This window comes from Candoia aspera, chromosome 8 (genome assembly GCF_035149785.1).
Source record: "Candoia aspera isolate rCanAsp1 chromosome 8, rCanAsp1.hap2, whole genome shotgun sequence".
NCBI lineage: Eukaryota > Metazoa > Chordata > Lepidosauria > Squamata > Boidae > Candoia > Candoia aspera.
Genome location: NC_086160.1, coordinates 73,680,564 through 73,707,142, shown reverse-complemented (window position 1 = coordinate 73,707,142; position 26,579 = coordinate 73,680,564). Strand labels below are relative to the sequence as shown.

The 26,579-nt window shown below is 46.3% G+C and overlaps 2 protein-coding genes across 3 annotated transcripts in view; one reads left to right on the top strand and one right to left on the bottom strand.

Moving 5' to 3' along the window:
* RNF24 (ring finger protein 24) overlaps positions 1-26,579 on the bottom strand; it is a 145,329-nt gene that overhangs the window by 38,358 nt on the left and 80,392 nt on the right. The gene's annotated exons all lie outside the window — the stretch shown is intronic.
* Positions 1,324-20,043, top strand: MAVS (mitochondrial antiviral signaling protein). Of its 2 annotated transcripts, XM_063309772.1 has the most exons (8): positions 1,324-1,404; positions 7,043-7,184; positions 9,242-9,416; positions 11,868-12,118; positions 14,296-14,491; positions 14,672-14,836; positions 15,993-16,327; positions 18,543-20,043. In XM_063309772.1, the coding sequence occupies exons 2-8, from the start codon at positions 7,056-7,058 to the stop codon at positions 19,152-19,154; spliced, it is 1,863 nt and encodes a 620-aa protein (XP_063165842.1). In that variant the 5' UTR covers positions 1,324-1,404; positions 7,043-7,055; the 3' UTR covers positions 19,155-20,043. The 2 variants fall into 2 exon arrangements, with proteins under 2 accessions (XP_063165842.1, XP_063165841.1); XM_063309771.1 differs by having other exon boundaries at positions 14,296-14,836.

Below are 26,579 nucleotides of genomic sequence, written 5' to 3'. Positions count from 1 at the left end.
ATAAAGCTTAAATAGGGCCTTAAAACATTCCAGAGGGGGATAAAATCATTCCTCCCAGAGGGGGAAAAAGTCCAGAAAAATGATGGCCACATCCATTGGTAGAATATGGTCATTCCCTCCAAGAGGGATTTCAGAGGCTGTAAAGGACAGCAAAATAATCTTCTTTTATGTGCAGATTTCTGAAGGATTGTCATGCAGAAGAGACTTACTTTTATTGCCTTACAGCAGTGCTTCACAACCTTGGCAACTTTAAGATGCGTGGACTTCAACTCCCAGAATTCCCCAGCCAGCATGCTGGCAGGGCAATTCTGGGAGTTGAAGTCCACGCATCTTAAAGTTGCCAAGGTTGAGAAACGCTGCCTTAGAGGGAGGATGAGAACCAAGGGAGGGTTAAAACTCCACGGAAGGAAGTTCAGAGTAGATGTGGGGAGAAACTTCAGACTGGATGGGCCATCAGCCCGTGGAACAGGCTGCCACATGATGTGGCCTGCTCTCCTTTGCTGGAGGCCAGCAAGCAGAGGCTAGGTGGTCCTCTGTTAGAGAGTCCGCAGCGGCTCCTGTCCGAGCAGAGGGTTGGCCTAGATGACCTCTAGGAACACATCCAGCTCTACGATTCTCTAAGTTCAAGGCGAAGAAAGGGGAGGCGTGCTAACGCGCCGTTCTTCCACGTGCCTCCAACACCCCGCCTGCCCGATCTCGCTGGCAAACCCTCTTCCCGAGGTCGCGCCCGTGTTTCGACGACCAATCTAACCCGCCCATCCTCAAATGGGCACTCCGGCCCGCGAGAGGAACCCAACCCGAGCGAGCCGCGCAGCAGCTCCGGGTCCTCCCGCCCCAGGGCAGGCGATCCACACGGGGTATTCGAGCGAGCAAGATCGCAGGAAAAGACTTTCGACCTTAGCAATACGCGGCCCAGGCACGCAGGATGACGGGTCGCTTGTGGAGAGCCGCGTCTGCTCGCGCTTCCTCGCGAATGACCACCCCCCTCCTCCCCTCCCGCAGGACCATCATTCTCACAACGCACTGAACTACAAACGTAATGTTTGCGTGGCTTAAATTGCGGCCCGATTCTTGCAAGGCCGCTGATCCCAAGGAGGCGAGCCGAGAAGCGCAGCCTCGGTTCCGACGGCGGAAAGACTGCAAGCCCGACGCACCGACCCGAAGCCCGCAGAGCGGCGCCCCTGGCCGGGTCGTGTGAACGCGGCGCCGCTCCCCGCCCGGCAGTTGGCGACCACACATCCCCACCGGGCGCGCGGGGGAGGCCTGAGCGGAAATGAAGCAGCCAATGGGAGGTCCACGGAGGGCGGGCAGAGGACGTTCCCCGGGAGAGGCCGAGCTCGACGTTTGCAGGAAGGAGCCGCCGGCCTAATCCGGATTCTTCCTCCGAGGGGACTTCAAGACCAGGTAAAAAGCGAAAAGGTCGGATGCAGCGACTTCCTCCACGGCTTGCCAACAGTTGCAAAGTTTTAGCCCGGAATAACCCCGCTTTTCTTCACGCACCTCCCGTTCTCTTTCCCAGCGTCTCTGATGACGCCCGCAATACCGATGCGGTACTTTCGGTTTGATCGCAGGAGCGATGCGGGGCAGGGGAAGAAGGCGAGGGACGCTCGGAGGGCGCCTCTCCGCACGACCGGCGGCAGCCGTGCCTGTGCGCGGGTGTTGCGCGCCTGGGGAGGGATGCCCGCAATAGACTGCGCTGTATTTATTTAATTTGGATCGACCGATCGATCAATTAACATTCACCAGCCGCCCAACTCCAGTGGACTCCTGACGCTTGGCTGGAAGCGAGGCCGGCGTTTGCACACGTGCACCGAGGCAGAGACTTCGCAAACGGTGTGAAAATGCAGGATTGAAGTATACTTGCCTTTGCTACCCGGTTCTTAGAAGATCCCTTGCTGCTTCCGTGAGCGTCTGCAGAATAATCTGACCGCACCCAGATGGGCATGGGCACACACACGCACACACACACACACGCGAACAGCTGTAGGGAGAGGAATACTGTAGCTGTGACAAAGTCACCATCCTCTGGAAAGAACCACTGATTTGCTGGCCTGGAGCTTAACTTCCTGGCTCGAAAAGTCCCCCCCGCCCAAATATCTCCCACGGATCCGTTTTTAGCTCCGAACAGATGCCTCCGTTGTTCCGGGGAGCATTTGGTTTTGTTTCCTCAAAGTTGCGGCTCTTCTTTGATGGTTCCACCAAGCGGGGCGTTGCGGGCACCGGCCCGACCCATGTCTAGGTTGGCATCGGAGCGTTTGGCCGAAGGCCTGAAGTAATGCCACGCGGGGCTTAGAGGGCCTGGAGAGAATCTATGTTTGGTTTGCTCCTTGTTGTTCGACCTCAAGGTCATCTGTTGAAACGAAGCGGAGAGGAGGGAAGGCCTTTTCCGCGCCGCTCAGAGCTGTGAAGTTCGCTGCCCTCGGATCAGCGTCCCAGCGGTGTGGATGGTGGGCAAAGAGGGCTGTCCCCGGCTACGAAGAGCCAGCGTGATTTACTGCTTCCTGAATCGGAGTTAGCAGGGCGTAAATCCTGGTTGGTAGGAAGGCACGATGGAAAGGGGCTCTTGCCAGGTCCACAGGGGTCGGTCAGAAAAGTCAAGATGGCGGCCACGGCCATGCCATCAAGCCCCCCCCCTTTTAACAGCACCGCGTGGCCTTCATCTTGACTTTTTTGACCACACCCGTGGTAAGACCAGTCCAGCCTAGAACTTCCCAAATGCATGCGCTCAGCTACAGCGGGATCCAAGGGGGCTTTGCTGTGTTTTTTCATTCATAATGAGAGTCCCCTGCAAAAATGATACATTTTTCCTACCGGTTCTATTTATTTATTCGTTTGTTTGTTTGCTCGTTCTGTTTTGGTGCCTGCTGCAGTTGAGAGACGCTGGGTGGATTAGCAATGTTCCCTTAGCTGCAGGAGGATTGGCTTTTGAAATTTTTTTTCTCAAAGGAGAGGGGGATTCTGGGGAGATTCTCTTGGGTGACAAAATGGCCAAAGGCTGTCAGGATGGTTTTTCCTCTCAGGGTGATTTTTCAGATTGGAAAGAGGGTGTTGCTGGGGGGGTGGGGGATTGGCTTTCAGATGAATGGAAAGCTGCACCACAAAGATGCACCCCCTCCAAGCATCAAGTCAGCTACAAAGCACCATTGAGAAATTTATCTATCTATCTAATTTGTCCCTGCCCATCTCCTCCCGTCGGGGGACTCTGGGCGGTTTACAGTAATCAATCAAAACAACAATAATAAAATCCACAGTATAAAATTACAATAATAAATAATATAAATAAGAATAAAAAATAAATATTTATACTTTTTTATCCCACCTTTATTATTTTTATAAACAGCTCACAGCAGGGAACATACCTAATACTTTCAGAGAAGTCCTGAAATTTCAGGCATCCTGAGAATATGGTAGCATCCTATTAGATTCTATTTTTATCCATAATTATTGTTTACTTGTAACTTTTTAAAATATTGTATTTTTATATATTGTAATTTTATTGTATATTTATTGTTTTATTGATTATTGTTGTAAACTGCCCAGAGCCCCTCTGGTGGGAGGAGATGGGTGGTGACAAATTTGACAAACAAATAAATAAATAAAATCCTGAGAATAAGGTAGAAAAACGGAAGCCTCTTCTGCTGCCCAGATGATTTTGGGGCTTTTCAGCTGCCAGATATTAAAAAAATGATCCAAGCTGCTCATTACATTTCCAGTAATTGGTAGAGAGTTTTAACAAAGTAGAGTAATATATCAAGGATAAGTCAACTTGCACCAGTTTTCTCTGATTATAATATTTGGAGTACGGTACATTTCATGTCTTCTTTCACTGGAATCCCCACTGTTGCATTTCTATTGCTATATCTAAATTCTGCATCCATTTGATCATGCAGTCTTTGACTTGCTCAGATTGTGAATTGTTCTTCACCAACAGTTTATAAATAAAACATTTGAAATTGTGTGTTATGAGATTTTTGAATCCAATCAAGTCTCTCAGATAAAGAAACCGGTATAGACAGACCAAGAGTCTCAACAGATTTTATCTTTGTCTTCTTACAAATAAATCTTGCAATCTGAACAAGTTTTTAACCTTCTACTGAGAACATTTACTATTTTCTTCCTCATAAAAGTTGACATTTAATAGTGAGGTGAAGGGAGAGAAATCTGCACTTAGTCTTTCTCTCTGGTTGTCCCAGACATTCAATACATTACACACTTATTAGTTGATTTGATCTCTTATAAATTATTTATTTCTGTTTGCATCTACCCAAAGATCTTTCTGCAAACCATTTAGAAGTCCTGTCCCTTTGGTAGAAGTAACTGGGCCATAATGGGCTTCAATCTCCTCTTGAGATCCATGTAAACAGCTAGCAAATTTAAAATTTAGAGCTGCTCATCCACTATCTCCTATTCCATCTGCTTATCTGGAAATTAATCCTTGGTATTGTATTTGTCTGTTTGGAAAAGTTTACCTACTTCTATGGAACCAAAGCGATGGGAGATCTGCAACCAGGTTTATGGCACAGGCCCAGGATATCCTGATCACTGGGCTTCTAGCTAAGCGATACCATATAAAATGGTATAAATCTATGTATACGGCTATATAAGAAAATGAATAATCCATTCCTTGACCAAAAGCAGGAAGGGGCACTTTTCAGATAAGCTGGGCAAATGGCTCTCTGCCTTGAGAAGATGGCATCTTTGTAGGATGAGCCAGTCAGCTACTATTAGTGTATCACCAACACCGTGTGTAAACAGCCTGCATGGGATTGCCCTTTCACCTAGCAGGAGAATGACCTTCAGACTTCTTCCCCAGAAAATGCCAAGTCGAGCTGGGTCTCGGTTTCTTTGGAGCAATTGGCCCCTTGTCCTTGAACAGTTACGATAATAGCATTGTTTAATATAAACACAATGCTACAGAGACTTATAACCAGAGTCAGGAGGGGCACATGGTTACTACAGAAGCATTTTGTATTTCAACTACCACCTTTAAATATCCATTTTTATACCAACTGTCTACTAAATTTCTATTATATTCCTCTACAGGTCCATATATATTTAATTACTTGTTTATGCCAGTCACTTAATGCCTTATTTTTCTATATGTACTGGAATCATTGAAAAAGAAAAAAACTTGATAGGATGTTCATTTTAATGGCTGTAGCTCTTCCTAGCCAGGAGAGATTTAGGTTTTTCCATCTAAATCAGTGTTTCTCAAACTTGGCTACTTTAAGACACACGGACTTCAATTCCCAGAATTCCTGGCTGGGGAATTCTGAGAGTTGAAGACCATGTGTCTTAAAGTAGCCAAGTTTGAGAAATACTGATCTAAACATATCAGCTATTATATTTTTCCAATTAAACAGGTAATCATTTTTGAATAAATCTGATTTTTTTTGGTCACATAAACTCCTAAATACTTGACCTTTTTTACAGTAGTGTTAAATCCTGTTACATGATGTTATCATGGTTTGTTACCCTAACAAATTTTATTAAAAGACAGAAGCTTTTGTGAGTTGCAGCTGACTTCCTCAGATGCATGGAAATCCTACATCAGTTTAGCCCCTCCATACATCTCATGATGAAGCTTCAACTCCCAGAATTCCCCAGCCAGCTTTGGAATTCTGGGAGTTGAAGTCCACACATCTTAAAGTTGCCAAGGTTGAGAAACACTCTTCTAGATCCTATGGCTGCGTGGATGCCTGAAATAAAGCAGCAAACATCCAGGGCAATTTCACAGGATAGTAATTGGGTGAGAAAGTAAATCCAGGCCCTAATTTTAATTACCTGCCCAGTCAGAATGTGTGCCAGACAGGAGAAATGAAGCCAGCAAACCAGGATATTTTTAAAGGCTGCAAAATGTGATGAATCTTGGGTTGTAGAGGGTCGTAGAGGCTGAGAGGGACACAGTGGCGCTGCGGGTTAAACTGCTGAGCTGCTGAGCTTGCCGATCGGAAGGTTGGCAGTTCGAATCCGCGTGACGGGGTGAGCTCCCGTTGCCAGTCCCAGCTCCTGCCAACCTAGCAGTTCGAAAACATGCCAATGTGAGTAGATTAATAGGTACTGCTTCGGCGGGCAGGTAACGGCGTTCCATGTAGTCATGCCGGTCCCATGACCACGGAAGTGTCTACGGACAAACGCCGGCTCTTAGGCTTTGAGACGATGAGCACCGCCCCCTAGAGTCAGGCACGACTGGACTTCATGTCAAGGGAAACCTTTACCTTTTTTAGAGGCTGAGTATGCAGTGTAAAAGGAGAGTCATGTTAGTCTATGGCAGCCCAAAAACAGGAGGAGGCTGGTAGCAGTTTTTCCAACTAACCAATTTTATTAAGAGCTTCATCTGATGCATAGATTGACTAGTTGAGGAGGGGTGCTGCAGCTCTCAAAAGCTTGGTTAGTGGGAGAAGGTGCTGTCAGACTCCTGATCTTTAGGTTGAGTAATTGTGAGTACAATGTCATCAGCGAATGATTTCAATTGATGTTATTGCATTGCTAATTTAAGCCCAGGGAAGGTTCTAATACCACTAAAAATAAGAGAGGAAAAAGGGGGCAGTCTTGCCTTTTTCCCTTCTGTAGGGTGCTGTTGTGATAAAGAACCATTTACTGTTATTTTTGCTTTTTGTTCTTTTGTTCTTTATACATTTTCTGTGTCCCTGTAAGAAAATGTGACCTACAACCCACCTTTTTCAAAACTACAAGCGGCGACTTTAGGGTTAGGGTTAACCCTAACCCTAAAGGCCATTCCAACGTGTCAAAGGCTTTTTCTGCGTCCTGAAAAATCATAGCCATTATTTAAAATTGTCTGGTCAGTAACGTTCAAAACGTGTCTGGTATTATTTCGTTTTGGGACAAACACGAACTAATCAGGATATATAATTTCAGTTGAAAAACCCGTGTATTCTCTTAGCAAGAATTGCCAAAAAGCTTGTAACTATGTTCAGTAAGGAAATAGGTCTAGATGACTCAGGATGAGTTAAATCTTTTCCTTCTTTATTAGACTTTTTGCTTATAGTGTAGATTAAGCTGATACTTTTCTTTTTCCTAGTCACTAACTGAAGATGTCTGCCCAGTTCAGAGAATTTGCTGAGGACAAAGTGAAGCAATATATTAACAACAACTTATCCAGGTTCCTGCGCATCCAAGTGAAGCAAATGATCCATCTGCAGTGTTTCACTGATGCAGACAGGGTAATGATGCAGGATTTTTTCCCCTGCCCCCTTGTGTAAAAATGGGGAATCTGCTGGTAAAGTAAAGACTCTTGGGCTTTTCACATTGATGGGTTATGTATGCTAGAATATAATCCAACTTGTTGGGGAAGAGGCTGAGGCACTACTTTAAGGAAGTCTGCTCCAGCCCAGGGAATGGAGTACCGGTAGTCCTCGCTTAACAACCAGAATTGGGACCGGAATTTTGGTTGCTAAGTGAAGTGGATCCAACCTGATTTTATGACCTTTTTGTGGCTGTCTTCAAGTGAATCACCATGGGCATTAAGCGACCTATATGGTTGTTAAACAAATCACGTGGTTCCCCATTGATTTTGCTTGCCAGAAGCCAGCCGGGAAGGTCAAAAATGGTGATTACATGACCATGAGACGCTGCGATGGTCATAAAAGCGAACCAGTTGCCAAGTGCCCAAATCTTGATCACGTGACCGCAGGGATGCGGCAACAGTTGTAAGTGTGAGGACCAGCCGCAAGTCAGTTTTTTAAGTGCCGTCATAAGTCTGGACAGTCATTAAACAATGGTTGTTAAGTGAGGACTACCTGTACGCGACACACTTGGCAGGTTGTACAAAACTAGCTACTGGAGTTTGGAAATCATAGCCTCTGGCTTAAGATGTTGACAAAAAGCACTTGGGTTAGATATGAATAGCTCCTTCTCCCCAAGTTCAGACTGTTTGCTTTTGCTCAGCCAGGAGCTTTGAATCTTGGAAATGCCTTGATTACTTTTGAATCCTTACCTTGTGTAATGGAATGTGGGAATGACCTCGGAAGATGGGGGAAGAGATACTGCCTGGGGAATGATCCGATAAGAGAGGGCTTAGCCCACAGCTGAGTAATGGGCAGAGAAGGAAACTTAGAAAAGCCTCACCCTAGCTGGTTAGGGGATAAATAGGGAGGGCGGGAGATTGGTACTTTCAGACTTGCAAGAGTCTGTTAATGTCCTGACTTAAGCAAAAGACCACGCCGAGACGAGGAGAAAGTCTCTAGTGTTTATTAACTGCTCTAGTAGACAGAAAATCCTACCAAACTGAAGGAGCGTGGGAAACCCAGACAGATAAACCCCAAAACTCAAGGCGGGTCTGCTCTGAGTTTCTTTGAAGGACAGTTCAAAGCCTCTCAACTGCGCATGCGTTTTCCCCCCTGCATAGGGGCCCCCTCCTGCTCACCATCCGTACTCATGACAGTTAATGTAGCCTAACCATAAAGTAGAATTAGCTCATCTGGCCGTGTTTCCTGTCTGGCCCACCTGGGAAGGCTGACATCAATCTTGCAAGTCTGAAAGTACAAATCTCCTGCTCTCCCCTAACCCTAACCCTAACCCTTTCTAACTTTCTTTCTCTTCCCATTGCTCAGTTGCGGACTCCTCCCTCTTTTATCAAGCCGTTCCCATTCCCTGTCTCCCAAGTTCATTTTCACATTCCATGACACCTTGAAAGGAAAGCTTAGTGGCCATGCCCTTCTGTTTCAGGTAAAAGAGTTATGGGAGCTGATGTGGGTAGATCCTGAGAGGACCTTCTGTGAGATAGTCAGTGAGGTATTGCTGTTACGGTGTTGGACCAGGACTGGGGAGACCCAGGTTCCAATCTACCCTCAGCTGTAGAAAAACACTGGACAGCTTCAGGGTAGGCAGTCTCTCTCAGCCCAGCCTGCTCACTAGGTCGTTGTGGAGAGAAACTGAAGGAGGACCCCTACGTAAGCCACCTTGAATTCCTGTAGAAGAGGTGAGATACAGATCAAATAAATTCCCCTACTCTTCAGTTGTATGCTCGCCCTTAACTTTTTTTTTTTAAATAAGAAAAGTGTAAGTCTTCTAGGGCAGGAGGGTTGTTGGTGACATCCCAGATGCCAGCTGGTGGTCGCCCTGCCAAATTATTTTTCCCTGGTTAACTTTATTCTGACTAATTCTTTGATTTGGGTTTCCTGGATGAGATTTTCCGAACAATTTGGGGCTTTGCCAAGTGTTCTTCTCTCTCTCCCCCATTCCTCCTCGAGCTGACATGTGCCTTCTCCCTCTTTTGCAGCAAGAGATCAGAGCGACCTGTGATCGGGAGGGAAACAACCAGGCGGTGTTCATTTTCTTTCAATGCTTGTGCTGCAGGCAAGGATGGGTGCCTCTGTTTATAGGTGCTCTCAGGGAAGGACACATGGGGGACCTGGCTGACAAGCTCCAAGGCATTTATGACCATTACCTGCTCCGTAAGCTGCTGTTTCTTCTTTTGCATGTCACATCATTTTGGCTTCTTGGTGCAAAAAGATGCTTTCATCTCTGCAAGGCTGGCACCCATGTCATCCTTGGGACTCCCTGTCCCTCCCAAAAGAAGGTCTGGGAGGGCTTTGGGGGCCTCAAATGAAGTACCAGGGGCCTGGGTAGAGTTGGGATTGCTCATCCCTACCCGAAATACTCATTTTCTGCGCTGGGTAGCCAATGCTGAGACAAAATGTTAAATTCCAGTCTCGCTGCAGAGAGAGAGAGGCAGTTCAGATGTACAGGTAGTCCTCACTTAACAACCACAATAGGGACCGGAAAATGGTTGTTAAGCGGTGCAGTTGTTAAGTGAGTCACCATGTGACCGGACCTGATTTTACAACCATTTTTATGATAGTCATTAAGCGAATCACTGCAGTTGTTAAGTGAATCCAGCTTCCCCGATGGACATTTTTTGCTGGAAACTGGCAGAAAAGGTCACAAATCGTGATTGTGTGATGGCGGGACGCTGCAACTGGTCGTAAATGTGAGCCAGCTGCCAAGTGCCCGAATTGCGATCACGTGATTGCAGGGGTGGTGTGATGTTTTGCAACAGTTGTAGGTGTGAGTACAGGTCGTAAAGCACTTTTTCCGAGGCTGTCATAACTTCAGACTGTCTTTAGACGAATGGTCGTTAAGCAAGGACTACCTGTAACTTCATGGTGATTCCATTGCTTTTGTAGTTGGTGGGAAACAGGTGGGAAACAGATACAGTGGAACATCAGTTCTTTACTTCCATGAGTCCCTGGCTGCAGAAGAAGCAGCGTTGTCTGGAGGAACATGTAGCCCTCCCCTCCTAGGGGGCCAGGGAGATGACCTTGGAGAAGGAATCCAAAGGCCATTAGGTAAACAGGTGCAGAAGAAGCATGTGCTAGGTCCAGAGAGGTAGGAGTAGTACGAAGAGACCCAGACTAGTTTCTCCACCCTCCCACCCACCCCCCAGGAGGGAAGGGAAGACCCAGGTAAACACAAGCTTTACCTCCATAAAGTAGGGCTCTCATCTTCTCGAGCAGCCTGTTTCCTGATCTGGTCTACTCTGGCAGACTGACACCCCTGCACAAGTGAAAATTTATAACAGGGGAGAAGGGGCTTTGCACTCAGGAAGAGCTAAGCCAGTGTGCAGAGGGCGGTGTGACCCTGCGGCCTGGCCCCTGAATGGGCCAGCTCCCCTTTTTGGTCCGTTCCTCCCTTCGGCAGCTTCTGGCATCACGCCCTGCTGTTCAGCATCTGACTCCCCTCCAGACCAGCCTGGCTGCCTCCAGTGCTGGAATTGCCATAGGACTCATTGCGGGAAGGTGTTCTTGTGACCTGCAAAGCATTTGGATTTGAAACGCTCTGTCTGGAGCTTGAAATAGCGATTCTCCTGGAAGTGCTCCCAGCTTGCAGCAGCTCCAGTTTGAGCACTGGGTGCTTCTTGAAGGGGAGGAACGCTCCTGGCAAGGTTGCCTAATCCGTTCTGAGCTCAAAGTGTTTTGAAGTCAACATTTTGCACGTCTCCCCCCAATCCTGGGATCCTCAGTGAACAGTTACTGGAATCCCTCTGGACAGTCCAGCCTCTTCCCCCAGCATCTTCTGGGTGAGAGAGATCTTTACAAGAGGGTGGAGTAAAGGTGTCCCTCTCTCCCCAGCAACAAAGCCGCTGCAGATTCGTCACAATTGGAGCCTTCCTTAGGTAGCATCCAGGAAGGGAGAGATCCAGGAAGGGAAAGGCCTGCCTGGGGTTGCCAACTCTTCCGCCTGCGCAGGGTTGCTGTGCCTAAGGCAGAGGCTCACTCTAGAGAAGAGCAAAGCCCTCTGGCCTTGCAGAGCCAACTCTGTGCCTCTGCCTGTCTGACACTGAAGAGGGCAGAGGAGCCAGCCGGGCAAGGAGGTTGGCAACTTCACTACCTCCTAACAGTTGCCTGCGGTGCCAGCCAGAACATGGCCCTGGCCATGGAGGCCAAGTCACTTTGGTGAGGAAGGGAGAACAGCACTCCCAGGGGCTCAGGAGCTGGGAGCTACTTACCCCGTAGCCTCTTTGGGGTAGATAGTACCTGAGTTGACATGCTCTAGAGCAGGGCTCCTCAACCTCGGCAACTCTAAGCTGTGCGGACTGCAACTCCCAGCTTTGCTGGCTGGGGAATTCTGGGAGTTGTAGTCCACACAGCTTAGAGTTGCTGAGGTTGAGGAGCCCTGCTCTAGAAGACAAAGGTGCTTCTCTACTTGGTGGGGTTAGATAGGACTTACAGCCCCAGGACATCTGGAGGTTGGAGAAGGTTGGCTTGATGACATCTGCACATGCTCCTTCCAGCCCTTTTGATAACAAGCAGCCACATCTGCTCTGCCAGTGCTCATCCTCACTGCATCATTTCTCTCTCTCCCGCCCCTCTCTTCTCCCTGCATGCAACGTCTTCCTCCCCCAGCGTCGCCAGGGACCTTGCCAGCAGCTTCGTCACCCCCAGCTGCCAGTATTCCTTCGGATCCACCTCTCCGGCCTCAAGCAAAAGAGCAGGGTTCTCATGCAGTCGCATTCCCCCCAGCCACTCCTGTGTCTCCCTTGGGATTTGCCCCTTCGACTGCCCACAGTCCCACCCAGGATACCGGGGATTATCACGCTCCCATTCAAGAAGACAGTCATCCAGCTGAAAAGACTGAGTTGGTGGTGAAACCTGAGGTGAGTTGGTTGTGACTTGCTTAAATTCCAGGCGAGTGCTGGCTCCTTCATCCTGGATCTGTCTTCTCCAGGGGGTGAAGTCCCTTGTCACCATCAGGTACCCCAAAGCAGCCTTTTCCAAACTGGACACCCTCCAAATCCATCCATGTTGGTTCCCCAGACCCAAAGAAGTTGATATGCTGGTTTCGATGCGATATATGACATTTTTTCCTGACTGCCATATATCGCAGGAGGCTGACAGTTACCAATTTCTCTTTGATATGCAAGTTTATGTACATCGTGGGGACATCAGACATAAGAGGGTCTCACACTGGTGTTACCGCTGATAATCATTAGGTAAATAATCATAATGATTACCTAAGAATTGTTAGTTAAATAGGGGCAGGCTAGCTTGCATAGTTGAAGGAGACTGGCATCCTCTCTGCTACACTAAAAGTGAGGGGAGATGATACCCAGAATTGAATGGCCTTGAATTGCTTATGAATTGGCTCCACGTTTGAAAGCGAAGTTCCTTGCTGGAATTCTTAAGTTCTCGCTTATTAATATGAACTCAGAGACCATCCCTCCTTGCTCATTTTGGCCATTCCTGGTTCCTGCTAGGGGGATCTGGCATTAGCTTCCATTCTTTCTCTGGGCTTTCAGGACAGATCCAATGTTTACATTATGCTAAGCCACAAAACATGGTTTGCAAATTGCATGCTAGGTCAAGCAAATCATGTTCTGTGGCTTAGCCTGGTGGACGAATCTGGCGTATGTGGACTGCAATATTCCCCCCCCCCCCAACAGTTTATGTTCAAACTTGAATCACAGAATTCTAGGGTTGGAAGGAGCCCTTAAGGCCATCAAGATCAATCCTTTGCCTAAAGTGCTGCAATAAATGGATGGCTGTCCAGCTTCTACTTGAATGCATCCAGCAAACGGGAGCCCACTGCTGCCCTGGATCATTGGGTCCACCATCCAGCTGCTTTTACTTTTTTTAATCCTCAGTCAAAATCTGCCATTCTGTAACTTCAGTCTATTTCAATATATCATGCATCCGGGGGGGATGGAGAACAGAGCTTGAATTCTTCACAGAATGGTATTCTGAGTTGCATGCTCTGCTTTGCACATGGAGTACCCTGGTGCTCAAAGGAGAATGGCTTTCCTGCTTTGCAGATTACGCACAAAGAGATTAATTCCATCCAAAGGTTCTCCTTGGTGGTATGGAAACCAAGAAGCTGCCTTGGATAGAGTCTAACCGTACTGATGCATAGGGTTTTCCTCAGCCTTTTCCCACTGATGGCCAGGACTGAATTTGGGAGCTTTTTATGCAAATGGCGGCATTTATTCCCCTCTCCATCCAGCTGTAGCAGAATATACTTTACTGAATCAGGCTATAGGCACTGAACCAATGGAAATCTACTCAGGTAGTTGTCACTTAATGACCATTCGTTTAGTGATGGTTCGGACTTAGGACGGCACTAAAACTCAACTTGCAACTGGTCCCTGCACTTACGACTGTCACAGCATCCCCATGGTCATGTGATTGCCGTTTTTGACCTTCCCAGCTGGCTTCCAGGAAGCAATGGGAATTTCATGATTCACTTAATGACCATGTGGTTCACTTAACGACCCTGTGATTTGCTTAGTGACCGGTGATTTGCTTAACAGTCACCACAAAAATGCTAAGCCAAAAATGTTCGTAACATCGGATCAGATTCACTTAACAACCGCATTGCTTAGCGGCTGAAATTCTGGTCCCAACTCTAGTCGTTTAGCAAAGACTACCTGTAATTGATCCTGCTCTGGCCAGCTGCCCTCACTAAGCCTCTAAGCTAACAAGCGCCAAAAGTCCCTTTTATAGTCTGCAGAGAAATTTAATCTGACACGTGCTTTAACTAGAGGTGTGCTGAATTAGTACCCAGAGCAGGCAAGGGCTCTTTGGATCCTCACGAGTAGGTACCCTGTGCCTCCTGGCAGCCCCGTAAATTAGCTGTAGCTTTCCCTGGACTTGCACGGATGGCATATGGGCTCAGGAAAACAGGCATTTGAATTAGATGGTGGTAATGTGCCCAACAGGGACAGAGGGGTAGGTGTTATGGTCTAAATAGCACACACCTCTAACTTCAATACACCAGGATATTACGCTCTTTGCCAGTTCTGGGCCTCATTGGGTTCGCCCTCGTCTTTCTTTGCAGGCCGCAGACAAAGCCAGAGAGCCAGATTTCCCCCCCCCTTCTAACAGCAATGCAGCCTCTAACATCAGAGCAGCCGTTGGAGGAGAGAAAGCAACGGATGCTCGAGCTGCGTTGCCTGAGAAGGAGTCCCCTTCGATCCCAGGCGCCGTGGAAGAGGAGCCATTTCTCCCACCAACAGCCTCAACCTCAGATGCAGGTAGTGCGGAGCAGAAGTGGGACGGCCGCCAACACCGCCCCGTGACAGTGAAAAATGGATGCTTTGGGAACACACGTCACCCAGAGGACAGCGTTACGCTTTCGGCATTGCCTGCTCACGCTGCTAGGAATCAGCCAGAAGAGGATTACTACTCAAGCGACAGCTTCTTGCTGGCTCTAGGCGGTCAGAGGGTATCTGAGGCGAAGGACTTGCCTAGAGAACGGAAGGTCCATATCATCCGGGGGGATCGAACCCAGGACGGGCTGGAAAATCCGGCAGTTGCAGACAGTCTGGATGCAAAGGGGAAAAGGCTCCCGGGTGAAAAGCTGGGAGTGAGCCCCAAAGGTGAAGTTCACATAAAAAGATGTTGCTGTTGAATCCCATTTTATTGTGCTAATCAGTTAGAAACTGAAGGAGGGCTTTCCGAGCTAAGGATCCTGATTTGGAGGATAATTCTCCTCCAGGAGGGTGGATGAGGTGGCCCATCTCTTGAACAGCACAAACTGTGGTGATGTATCAGAAGAGAATTTCTGTAGGTTAGGGTTGAACTGGGGAGTCCTGGGTGCTCTCTGAGCTTGGCTGTTGGCTTGCAGACGTTTCATGACCTGACTAGGCAACATCATCAGTGCGAGGGAGGGTGGGGTCTGCTGCATGACTATATACAGTAGCTTGTCCTGCCAGTGTGGGTGGGGGTGTGGTTTTCTCCTTGGTAGTTCCTTGACTGGGTATTGTTTTCTGCTTGATTGTTTCTCTGGCGTTAAGGATACACTACCCTAATCAAGGAACTACCAAGGAGACAAACAACCAAGCGGGCAAACAATCAACATTCAGCAGCCAACATCCAGACAAGCAGGGATCAACACCAAACAATCAGGCAGAAAAATATACTCTAATCAAGGAACCACCAAGGAGGAAACCACACCCCCACCAATACGGGCAGGGCAAGCTACTATATATAAACAGGGAGCAAACCCCACACTCACACTGATGATCTTACCCAGTTGGGTAATGAAATGTCTGCAAGCAAACAGCCAAGATCAGAGAGCACCAGGGACTCCACAGTCTCATACCACCCAAGTGCGAACAGATATTCAAAAAGAAGGCATACAGGCAACTTTTTATAATGCATTTTGAACTGGAAGAGAAAGCAGGCATCAACTTTTACAAGTATTAAATGTGGGGAGACTTAGAGTGTGCGGAAATAAAAATCACATTTTCCCTTGTTACGCATGGGATGACCAAGAAAAGTTACGTTAGGAAGTCGTACCAACCAGGTTGCGTGTTTTCACTGATCCTGTAGGTGTACTCTATTGGGGAACAAGATTCAGTCAATATAAATACATACCCAAAAGATTTTCTATGCTGAAGGTAGTTTTATATGTCACATTTGGTGTTCAGCATTGCATTCCTGGAGGGGCGGCTGTTGCATGCCCAGGAAATGTAGCGTGTGCTGTGGGTCATTGGTGTGCAAATGAATAGTTTTGGCATTGCTTCTGTGCAGCTTCCCACAGGTCAGCAGAGGACCCGCCCCAGCTCCCCTCCACGGATCCTTTGCCTCATAGCCCTTCTGCCAACGGCGCACAGCTGTCCCTTAAGCGAGCGGGAACTAAGCCTTCCTCTCAGGTCCCCAACACTGCATCTGATCAGCAGTTTCGTCCTCCACCTTCTGACTTGGACGGTTCCTCTTCCATTGAAACAATGCCACCGAACCCTTTTACGGAGTTTTCAGCTGCTGGAGGCGATGCGTACTCAGATGACTTTAAACGTCCCATCGAAGAGAAAAAGCCCTTGGGAGAAACAGACAGCGAGGGTGCCTTGGCAGTGGGGAGAGAGCAGGTAAGCTGGGGAGGAAGAAATGGGGGAGGATTGAAGCCCCAGGAACATCTGCAGGAATGTCAAGACAAGGATGTAGGAAGCTACTTAATTCTGGGTCACACTTCTTCTCCATCTGCGGTACAGCAAGGGTTGACAGTGCAATACCTATTGAACCCCCTCAACATCCCCCAGAGGGAGTGAAATAAAACATTAACATAGCCAGGATGCAAGATGGGAGCAGGTGAGATGAGCGAGTCCTCAGCAGCCAAGATCTCATGGTTTTCACAGCTTCGGACTAGATTTCAGTGCTTTTTTGAAGCATCCAGGGTCAGAAAACAGTTTGTGACCTCCCAAGCTGACCAATATTCACTGGGTGGCTTTGGGCTGGTCACTTTCCTTTGCCCAACCTACCCCACAAGGTTGTGGTGGTGGGGAAAAAAATAGGAGGACGAAGCACTGTGTACATTGCCTTGAGTGCCTGTACCAGAGGTGGGAGATAAGTAGGTAAGTAAGGCCTATGCTTGACTGTGGCAGCTATGTTGGGCATATGGGATCCTGGACGTGTGCTCTAGGCCTGAGCTGTTGGAGGGAGGGAAAGGGGGAGCGGGGGCAGAAGAGAGATTGCCAGCCAATCACCCCTGTGGGGCTCCTGATTCATGGTCACCAGTGGGGAGGCTCCTGAATAGCAGGTGTGATGCCTTTCTGGAAGTTTGCTCCATGCTGGGACCACCTTCACTTTCTGCACAACTATCTGCCATGTTTCTAAGAAGGGTACAGGAGCCTGCTAGAGCAAAGAAGTTGGCACTTCCCCAGCCAGGCATCTAGTGGGCTTCCATGTGGTCTGGAAAGGAAGAAAGCAAGAAGAAAGGATCTTGTATCTGTAGGAAAGCTTGCAGTTCATGAGTATGCTGAAAAAATGAGTTAATGGGTGCAGGCTGCTATTTTAACTCTGATTCAATAAAGAAGAGAGAGAATATTTCAGCTGCTGGTGGCCTTGCTCTCCTGTTCATACAAGCGTGACCTTTGCTGCCCTCCTTCCAACTCCTTGCCTATCTTACCCCTGCACAGCCTCAGACATCTTTGTACACTCATGGCATCCAAAACCCACAAGGCTGCAGGAAAGCCTAAAAATAGGCATGTATGCAATCCACGGGACGCGGTGGTGCTGCGGGTTAAACCGCTGAGCTGTCGATCGGAAGGTCGGCGGTTCGAAACCGCGCGGCGGGGTGAGCTCCCGTTGTTAATCCCAGCTCCTGCACACCAAGCAGTTCGAAAACATGCAAATGTGAGTAGATTAATTGGTACCGCTTCGGCGGGAAGGTAACGGCGTTCCGTGAGTCATGCTGGCCACATGACCCGGAAGTGTCCTATGGACAATGCCGGCTCCAAGGCTTAGAAACGGAGATGAGCACCGCCCCCTAGAGTCGGACTCGACTGGACTTTACGTCAAGGGAAACCTTTACCTTTACCTTATGCAATCCAACCACCAAATGTGCTGTCTGAGGCATTGTTCTGTACCACACTCTGTGGTTGGATCTCCATGGGCTTGGCCTGAAGCCTACCTACAGAGTGCAGTGCCTAGACTGGCATAGAAATGATCAAGGAAGTGTGCTCTGCGGTTGGCTGCATGCAACCTAACACAGCTGGGAGCAGCGTGGAAATGGCACTCTAGGTGCACCACTCTGTGATGGGGTGGTGTGTACATCTGAGGAGGACTTTCCTCCTCCTCTGCAAGCCCTTGCATGACAACCCGATCGTAAAGATGCGGCCCATGTTGCAGAGATGGGTTAATCCCAGCTATTCTTGAATTTGGTTTTGCCACTGCTGATGTCCACCCCAACTGTGCCCCAAATAGAACGTAATTTAAAAAAATAGGACCTGTTTCTACTGTTACAAAGTGAAACATGGATGCCTCACACACACAGACATTTGGTTCATTGTGGCTATTCCCAAGGTTTGCAAAACTTGGTGTGTCCTTCAGGCTAGCAGGTCCAGGTTAAAATTTATGACCCACTTTGGCCATTGTGCTGCTTAACGCCTTCTCAGGTGCTTCTGGTACGTCACTGATGTTTCCTCAGATAGCCTTATTTATGTATTTGCTACATTTCCATCCCGCTTTTTCTCTGGGAGCTAGATGGCAGGGGGAGGAATCTCTTCTTATTTTATTGCAACAATCCTGCAAGGTGGATGAATTGGCAGGGGCTTTTACTTTACCTCTTTGTCCCGTTTCCTGTAGACGTTGGAGACTCGGCCCTTGGCTGTTGTGGATTATAAGAGGAAGAACCGCATCTTTTACAGCAACTGTTCTGAGAACGATATGCCTTCCAAGCCTGGTGTTCTGTCTTCAGTCCCAGATGAAGCTGCAGAGCAAAGCAACCCATATTCCTGGACATCAGAAAGATTATGCATGAGCAGCAGTGACCCCATATTGGTGAGTGATAGCAGCGCAGCCGGTAATCCAACTGTAAGCACCATTTGGGGAAGAGAGGGGATGAACGGCGCAGGTGATGCTTCTCTTCCACCCGGGGATAAGAATTGCGAAGATGACACATCCGTGAGGACTCACCGTCTGCAAGTGGAGAAGAATCCAAGTATGGATTTGATGGGAGCTCCTCCAGTGGTTCCTTTGGGTAGGGCCTCCTCTCACCCTTCTCCAGGGGCCTTCCGAGATCCAACACATGAATGTCAACCGGAGAATAAGGCCAGGGACCTTTCTGGGGCTTCCTGCCCAGAGGAGGAACCTGAGGCTGAAATTGTGTGGACTGCAAACAGCCCCGTGCTGCTCTTTGTGGGTTTTGCTCTGGCAGCTGTGGCAGCTGTGGCTTTTGTGCTGTATAAGAAGAAATAGGCATTGGAGTCACAGAGCAGCTGTTGACCAACTGAAATTCATGCCCAGCCACCTTCTTTTCCTACCCATGCTTGATAAGGCACTCTAGGGAAGGGAAGGGATAGGGAGTAATTGTTGCTTCCTTCAGATAGCTTTTCGCCACAGATGTGTGATGCTCCCACACAACTTACCCTGCCTTATCCCTTTAGTCTGCCTTTTGGTCACCAATGACCTCTTTTGATTGGTGACATTGTGTCTCTGTCTGTCCAGTTGCCCCAGCAAAGCCTGTAATCAAAGCAAAATTCTAGAAGAAGCCCGCCGCAGCTCTCTTCCACACAGCTGGCCAGAGAAACACAGGATCTTGACTTGGATGGGTTTCATTTTTAAAAAGGTCGCATCCAGACGAATATGCTGCAATTGGCCGCGCTGGCCAACATGGACAATTGGTCAGCTTCCTGGTCCAGCGGGTAGATCTGTTGGACCTGGCTTAAAAAAGAAAATAGCGTGCTTCACTTTGAGAGCGATTACTTGAATATGTTGTTCTTTGAATAGGAAAGAAGTTTATGCTGAATCCTTCGAAATGAGCATCCTGTTCTCCAGCTCCATTTTTTCTGGAGTCAATGTCAGCCTCTGGAGTTCAGGGCAAGGTGGGGGTTACATACACATTGCTTGCGTATATGTGTTAGCTTGTGCCAATTTTGGTTCTGTTTTTAGAAAGTAACCCTACTGGATGGACAGACAGACCAAGTTCCGATTCCCTTTACGTCATTTCTTTCCAGTGTTCTGCGGGGTTGGGAAAAACTAAAACACTGAGAACTCTTCCTGGACTTCCTTCCCAGTTCTCCCCAGTACACCTGCTCATCAAACTGGTCTTTCACATGCTGATTAAAAGAAAAGTTACTGGTTGAAACTGTGTTGCTATTTCCTTCATCCCGGTTTAATTTCCATACATTTCTTTTGCTCGCTTGGTATATGCTGTATGGCGGTGGGGGTTGAGAATCCCCAATTGTACAGATTTATATATGAGTAGCAATTTGGGGAGAAAGAAATGCCTTTGTGTAAAAAGCCACAGGCATTATTTTGCCACAGCCAATTGAATTCACCCAGAGTGTTGATATGGAGACAGGCATTCATCCCGTAGGTTCACTCCATTTCTGGGGAGTTTTGATTGATTCCTAAAGAGGAATTCACCTGGATTTTCTTTTCAAACTTTTTTTTTTCATCAAGAAGTTCAGCTGGAATGCATTGTGTCTTGTTTCTTGGAATGTCAATGGATGTGTTCCTGTTCTAGTAGAATCTTTTAAAAATATAATGGACATTTGTTTGATATTAGAAATACAATAAATTGCCTTATATTGGTAGAATTCATGCATCACAATAACAGGCATAATGATTTCAGCTACAATTTACTAACCCACCACAGAGTAATTTCACACAGCATGCTAACCCCAAAATCGTAATTCATAAACCATAGTGGTGAGTTATCTATGGGCCATTATGCCAATCCAAACAAACTACCTTATGACATAGTGTGTTGTATGAACCGAGATGGAGAGGACGTTGGCTTGCATCCATAAATATATTGACAGGTCATGCCTTCCCCAGTCTTTTCCCAGCTTTCTGCAGCACATAGACTGTATGGATGACCGTGGCCATGTTAACTCTTCATGAGCACAAAGACCTTCTCCAGGATGAAAAGCGTATGAGTAAGCTGCTATTAACCATCTCTAAGAAAGCAGCCTACCAGCTCCCAAATCAGTTTTTCCATTGTAGAACAGTTCTTACTATTAGGAAGTTCTTGACTGATGCCCAGCTGAAGTCTTGCTGTTTTGAAATTTAAAGCTATTGTCTCTTATCCTGTCTCCTGGAACATCTCTGAACAATTCTACCCTGTCTTTTACGTGATAGCCCTTCAGAAACATGAAGATGGGTGCTCTATGTAACCTGCAGTCTTTTCAAAGCAAAACGCATGTAACTGACTGAACTGTCCCTTACAGGCTCATCTTTTCCATATCATTCTGTTACTCTTCTCTGGACACATTCTCTTCAGTCAATGTCCTTAAAATGCAATGCCCAGAGCAGATAAAATGTTCTAGGTACGGTCTGACCAAGGCAGAATAGAGAAGAACAATGACTTTGCAGGACTGCATTTACTTTTTTGCAGCTATATCACACTGCTGGCTCATGTTCAGCTTGTGATCCACTGAGACCCCCAGATCTTTTTCACATGTGCTACTATCTCCTTGTATCCTCATGCCTTTGATTTTCCCTTCACACAGGAAGGATTTCCTCCTGTTGAAATTCGTATTTCTGGTTTCTGCCCATGGTTCCAGCTTGTCAAGATCCTTCTGAATGTTGACACTGTCCTCTAAGATGTTCCTGTCCCCTAATTTTGATGTTGCAAATAGTTAATGCAACGGGCTAGAAACCAGGAGGCGGTAAGTTCAAAACACATGATGACTGGAATACTGAACTTCCCATTAAATCCGACTCATAAGTAATTACTTAGAATTCTCTTTAATGGTGTGTAGCATTCAGTACAGAAGAAAAAGTTGTGAATGAAAAAGCCCACGATTTCCCCATTAAGCATCTTCAGTGACCTTGGCAGTCCAAGATAGTCCAAATGAAATGATTTCACACTCCAACGATGTTCCCCCCTCCCTTTTCTTCAGCTTGCAAGAAGAAGACACATGTTGACTGAAACATGCATGCGAGTCCAATCAAGTGTTCTGAGAACGTTTAATCTGGGAGCATGACACAGTAAATCCAGATCTTTAAAAGCAAATAACATCATTCAAATCCTTAAAGCAAACCAGATGAACATTTTTTAACCCTTATCCCATTTCAAAGTAAACCAGAGCATTTACATATCCCCACAATGTGCACAGAGCTTTTCTCTTGAAAGAACCAAACAGCCCAACTGCCCCCCTCAAAGATTCCAAGTTCTTTTCATGGCATTCCACCAGAAAGTCAATTTCACTTGTGGCTTACAGATCTCTCCCTTAAATTTATCCAACTCCACTATCCAATCTTCATCCAGCATCTCAATAAAAATCCCAATCTCAGTTTTAAAAGAAACATTTCTATTGCTGTTGAATTCCTCAGTTTTATCCACCACATCCCCAACCTGATGGCACATTTTAGATTTCATGTTTTCCACAATGCCCTGAATATCCTGCAAAAAAGCTTGATAGAAGTCAGAAGAAATCTGTTTAAAATCTTGGTGGAAGTCAGAAAGAATCTGTTTGAAATCCTCCATGTCTCACGCAGTAGATTATGGCACCTCCTAGGAGCTTAACCAGCGAAAGTTGAAGATACGGAAAAGTTCTGAAGTGTGTTTACTCAAAGTGAAAGTGAGATAAGCAGACTGTTCCCAAGGGAAAGTGAAAAGTTCCCAAGGGAAAGCTGAAGGTTCAAATCAACCGATTGAATGTGTAGGAAAATGCTAATATCTTCAAAATTTAATACAAAAATAATAACAGGAGGACAATAGTTTACTCTCAATCCTCCTTTATATTTGGAAAGAAAACAAAATCCAAAACTTAAAAAAAATTTTTAAAGAATAATCCCAAAAATCATGATAAGCACCAAGAGAACCAGCTTCTCCCCACTGGAGAAAGCCTCTCTTGGGGTGTGTATACTTAAAAAAATACAAATTGATGATTTAGAAATGGGGTGGCCGGTCTTAGTGTCCCTTTAAGGCTACAAGGCAGCTTGGAAAGTGATGTCCCCACCTCCCAGCTGGCTCTTACCAGTCAAATGTGAAATGCTGTTTGCAAGCAGCCATCCAGAGGACAGAAAGGGTGATTTTATCCAGATAACATTTCTGGGCTTCAGGAGAACCTGCTTGAGCCTGAAAAAAGTTGCCATGTTGTCAACTCCACCCGCTGAGCCTGCGGGCACAGCCATTCAGTCCACATTTCCCACCAGAAGCCCCCTCTTCACAATAATTCAAGATGAAGGAAGACTTGTAAGAAACAAAACTTTTTTTAAAATAAATCCCCCCCCAACAATGAACCAGATACTGTCATGAAAACAAATAATGAAGAAAATAAAATTAAATCAACAAAGACTTTCCTAGCATGGAGGTAAATGAAGGGAAAAGATTTCCTTCCTACATCTCCAGGTCAAATTGTTGCTAAGGGCAAGGAACATAATTCATTAAAATTAGAGAGGGGGAGAATGAATGAATATCTGATGCTGCATATTGTAAATGTTCATGAGGCGTTAGTCTCCAGGGCTAGCAATTTCCTGTTCGTTTTTTTAAATAAGGCATTGTGCGCAAACACCTTCTTCCTGCAGTTTTGTAAACCAGAACTTCCCCTTCCCACGTATTTACATTTTCTTTTGTCTGCAAGATACACTTGCATGTTTTTCAAGGCATTTTATCCAGTGAGAAGTAGTCAGGAAGCACAAAAAGGAAATCATTTTCTGCAGATTGTTGGTAACTCCCTCCATGTAAGGATTTGAAAGTTACACACTCAGGAGGAGAAGTAACTGTGAAGCAACAAGTGTACAGTTAAAGTCACTTTGCTATCAAGTCAGGCTAACTACTTCTAGCAGTTAACCTAAGTATGTCAGAGATTTTGGAAAAGTTGAAAATCCCAGTCTGATGAATAAACTGCCAACTTTTTAATTGTTCACTGTACTGGTACATTTAAAAGAAAGAGGCATGTTTGCACCAAGATAAGTAGCCCATTGTAGCTGACATGTGAAAACCTTCACTTACGTATACTTTGCAACTCCAGCTGCTTTTTAAGGGACACACAGACCAGCATTTTTTTTTTTGTCTATCCATTGTTATTCAGGATTGGAGTTCATATTTGAACAATCCAAGGCAGCAATCTTGTTTTTTTTCTAATTACTTGCCTGCTTGAAATTGGCACATGTAAATTAGTTTTCCAATTAGTTTGGCACATGTGCTCCACTATACTCATATCAATCTTTTTTTTTTAATCCATTCAATTGTGTCCAATTGTTGGAGATTGCCTGGACAAGTCCCTGCAGTTTTCTTGGCAAGATTTCAGACGTGCTTTGCCATTGCCTCCTTCCTAGGGCTGAGAGAGAGGGACTGGCCCAAGGTCACTCAGCTGGCTTTGTGCCTAAGGCAGGACTAGAACGCTTGGTCTCTCATTTTCTAGCCTGATGCCTTAACCGCTACACCAGACTGGCTCTTATCAATCTTATAAAAAGGTAAAGGTTTCCCTTGACATAAAGTCCAGTCGAATCCGACTCTAGGGGGCGGTGCTCATCTCCGTTTCTAAGCCTTGGAGCCGGCGTTGTCATAGACACTTCCGGGTCATGTGGCCAGCATGACGACTCGGAACGCCGTTACCTTCCCGCCGAAGCGGTACCTATTGATCTACTCACATTTGCATGTTTTCGAACTGCTAGGTGAGCAGGAGCTGCGATTAACAACGGGAGCTCACCCCGCCGCGCGGTTTCGAACCGCCAACCTTCCGATCGACAGCTCAGCGGTTTAACCCAACAGAAATCAAAGTTTAAATACAAAGTACTTTGCCTTCAACTGTTCTGGTTTTTTTAATCACTTTACATATAAAATACAGACAGACAGGCACACACACACTACAGGTCGTCCTTGTTTAGTGACCACAATTGGGACTGGCAACTTGGTCATTAAGTGAAGCAGTCACCAAGCAAAATCGCAACTGTGCTTCTGATGTGACTTCAGCTTTCCTGTGTTTTACAGACCTGCAAAGGTCATCAATGCGAGGATTGGTTGCAAAGTTACTTTTTCATCACCATCGTAACTGCAAATGGTCACGTCTGAGACAGTCATTAAGCAAGGACTACCTGTTTAACACCATACTTGTTCTGATCTCAGATCAAACTGGTTAGTTCTGTCTTATGATTTATAAATCATATACAGAAGATATACACACTTCAGCTGCAGGTAGCCAGATGTTATTCTATGGGATTCAATTCTCGGTAGAGGGTTTGAACTACTTGTGTCTGAAGAGTCCCAATGAAGGACAAAACCAGGCACGTGGTCTGGTGGTCAGTGTAACTGAACAATATCACACAGTACTGTATATTACGTAGTTTATTATGTGGCTAGGTTAAAGCTTTCAGGATGTTTCGTGGCTGAATAATATCAATTGCACTTCACAGACAATCCTTTAATATGACAATTATCCAAGAGGATGGTCTAACCCCTAATACAGAAGAAGAGAAGGTTGCCAAGTTTTATGATCAAGGTCAGTCTGAAATTGACAGAGTGTGCCAGAAGATGTGCTGCTTGGGGTTGGGGACTGGTATGCCAAAGCTGGACATATTAAGGAGGAAACATAATTTGATTCTATGGCCTAGAAAACAGAAATGAATCAGGACAACAATTTACCAGTTTCTGCCAATCCAATGATTTCTTGATTGCTAACATAGTTTTCAAATACCAAAACAATACCTCCATTCATGGACATCACCAGATGGAGCGAACAGAAATCAAATTTACTTTACTGTTGGTATAAGGAGGTATTAGGGGCTGGTTATAACAGCAGGGGGAGCTGACTGTGGAGCAAATCACAACTGCTTATGTGCAAGTTCCAAGTTAAGCTAAAAAAGAAGAAAAAAACCACCAGTTTCCATGGCATGATCTTAAGCATCTACCAGCCATTTTCAAGGAGAACATCAGGAATTGCCTTGAAGTCCTGAATCTCACTGATAGGAACCAGAGGAACTGTGAAGTGAAATCAAAGAAGTTGTTAAAGATGAATGTGACAGAAGACTGCCAAGACCAAGAAACAGAAGAAAACTAAGTTGATGACAGAACAAATGGTGGAACTTGCCAAGAAGAAAAAGGATGCCAGTTCAGAAGTTCCAACCTTTCACTGATAAAGGACACCAATGGATACATAGTACAATAAGCAAAGATCAAACAAAAATAAAAGGAGTACAGTAGTCCTCAACTTACGACCGCAATTGGGACTGGAATTTCCATCATAAGTCATTGCAGTCTTATGTTGAGTCACCACATGACTGGACCTGATTTTATGACCATTTTTACGGCGGTCATTAGATGAATCCAGCTTCCCCAATGGGCGTTTTTTCCCAGAAAATGGCTAAACACATCGCAAAAAGCAATCACGTGACTGTAGGACGCTGCAACTGGTTGTAAATGCAAGCTAGATGCCAAGTGCCCGAAATGCAACCATGTGACCATGGGTGGTGGTGGTGCGATGTTTTGTGATGCTCATTTACAACCCATTCCAAGGCTGTTGTAACTTCAGACTGTTGTTAAGCGAATGGCCGTAAGTTGAGGACTACCTGTATGCTGAAACACTCTACAGTAGAGATGTCACCATCCAAAATACCTTAGAAAATATTCCTTACTTACAAGAGCCTCTAGTACTAGAAGATGAAGTCAGATCAGCACTCCGGTCATTCCCAAGCAGGAAGGCTACAGGAACTGATGGAATACCCACTGAA

Bases quoted from the DNA above. Each gene is read 5' to 3' on its own strand.
- MAVS (XM_063309771.1), top strand. From the start codon at position 7,056: ATGTCTGCCCAGTTCAGAGAATTTGCTGAGGACAAAGTGAAGCAATAT. The intron at 9,417-11,867 runs GTAAGCTGCTGT...TTCCTCCCCCAG, and splicing joins TTATGACCATTACCTGCTCC to CGTCGCCAGGGACCTTGCCA. The intron at 16,328-18,542 runs GTAAGCTGGGGA...CGTTTCCTGTAG, and splicing joins TGGCAGTGGGGAGAGAGCAG to ACGTTGGAGACTCGGCCCTT.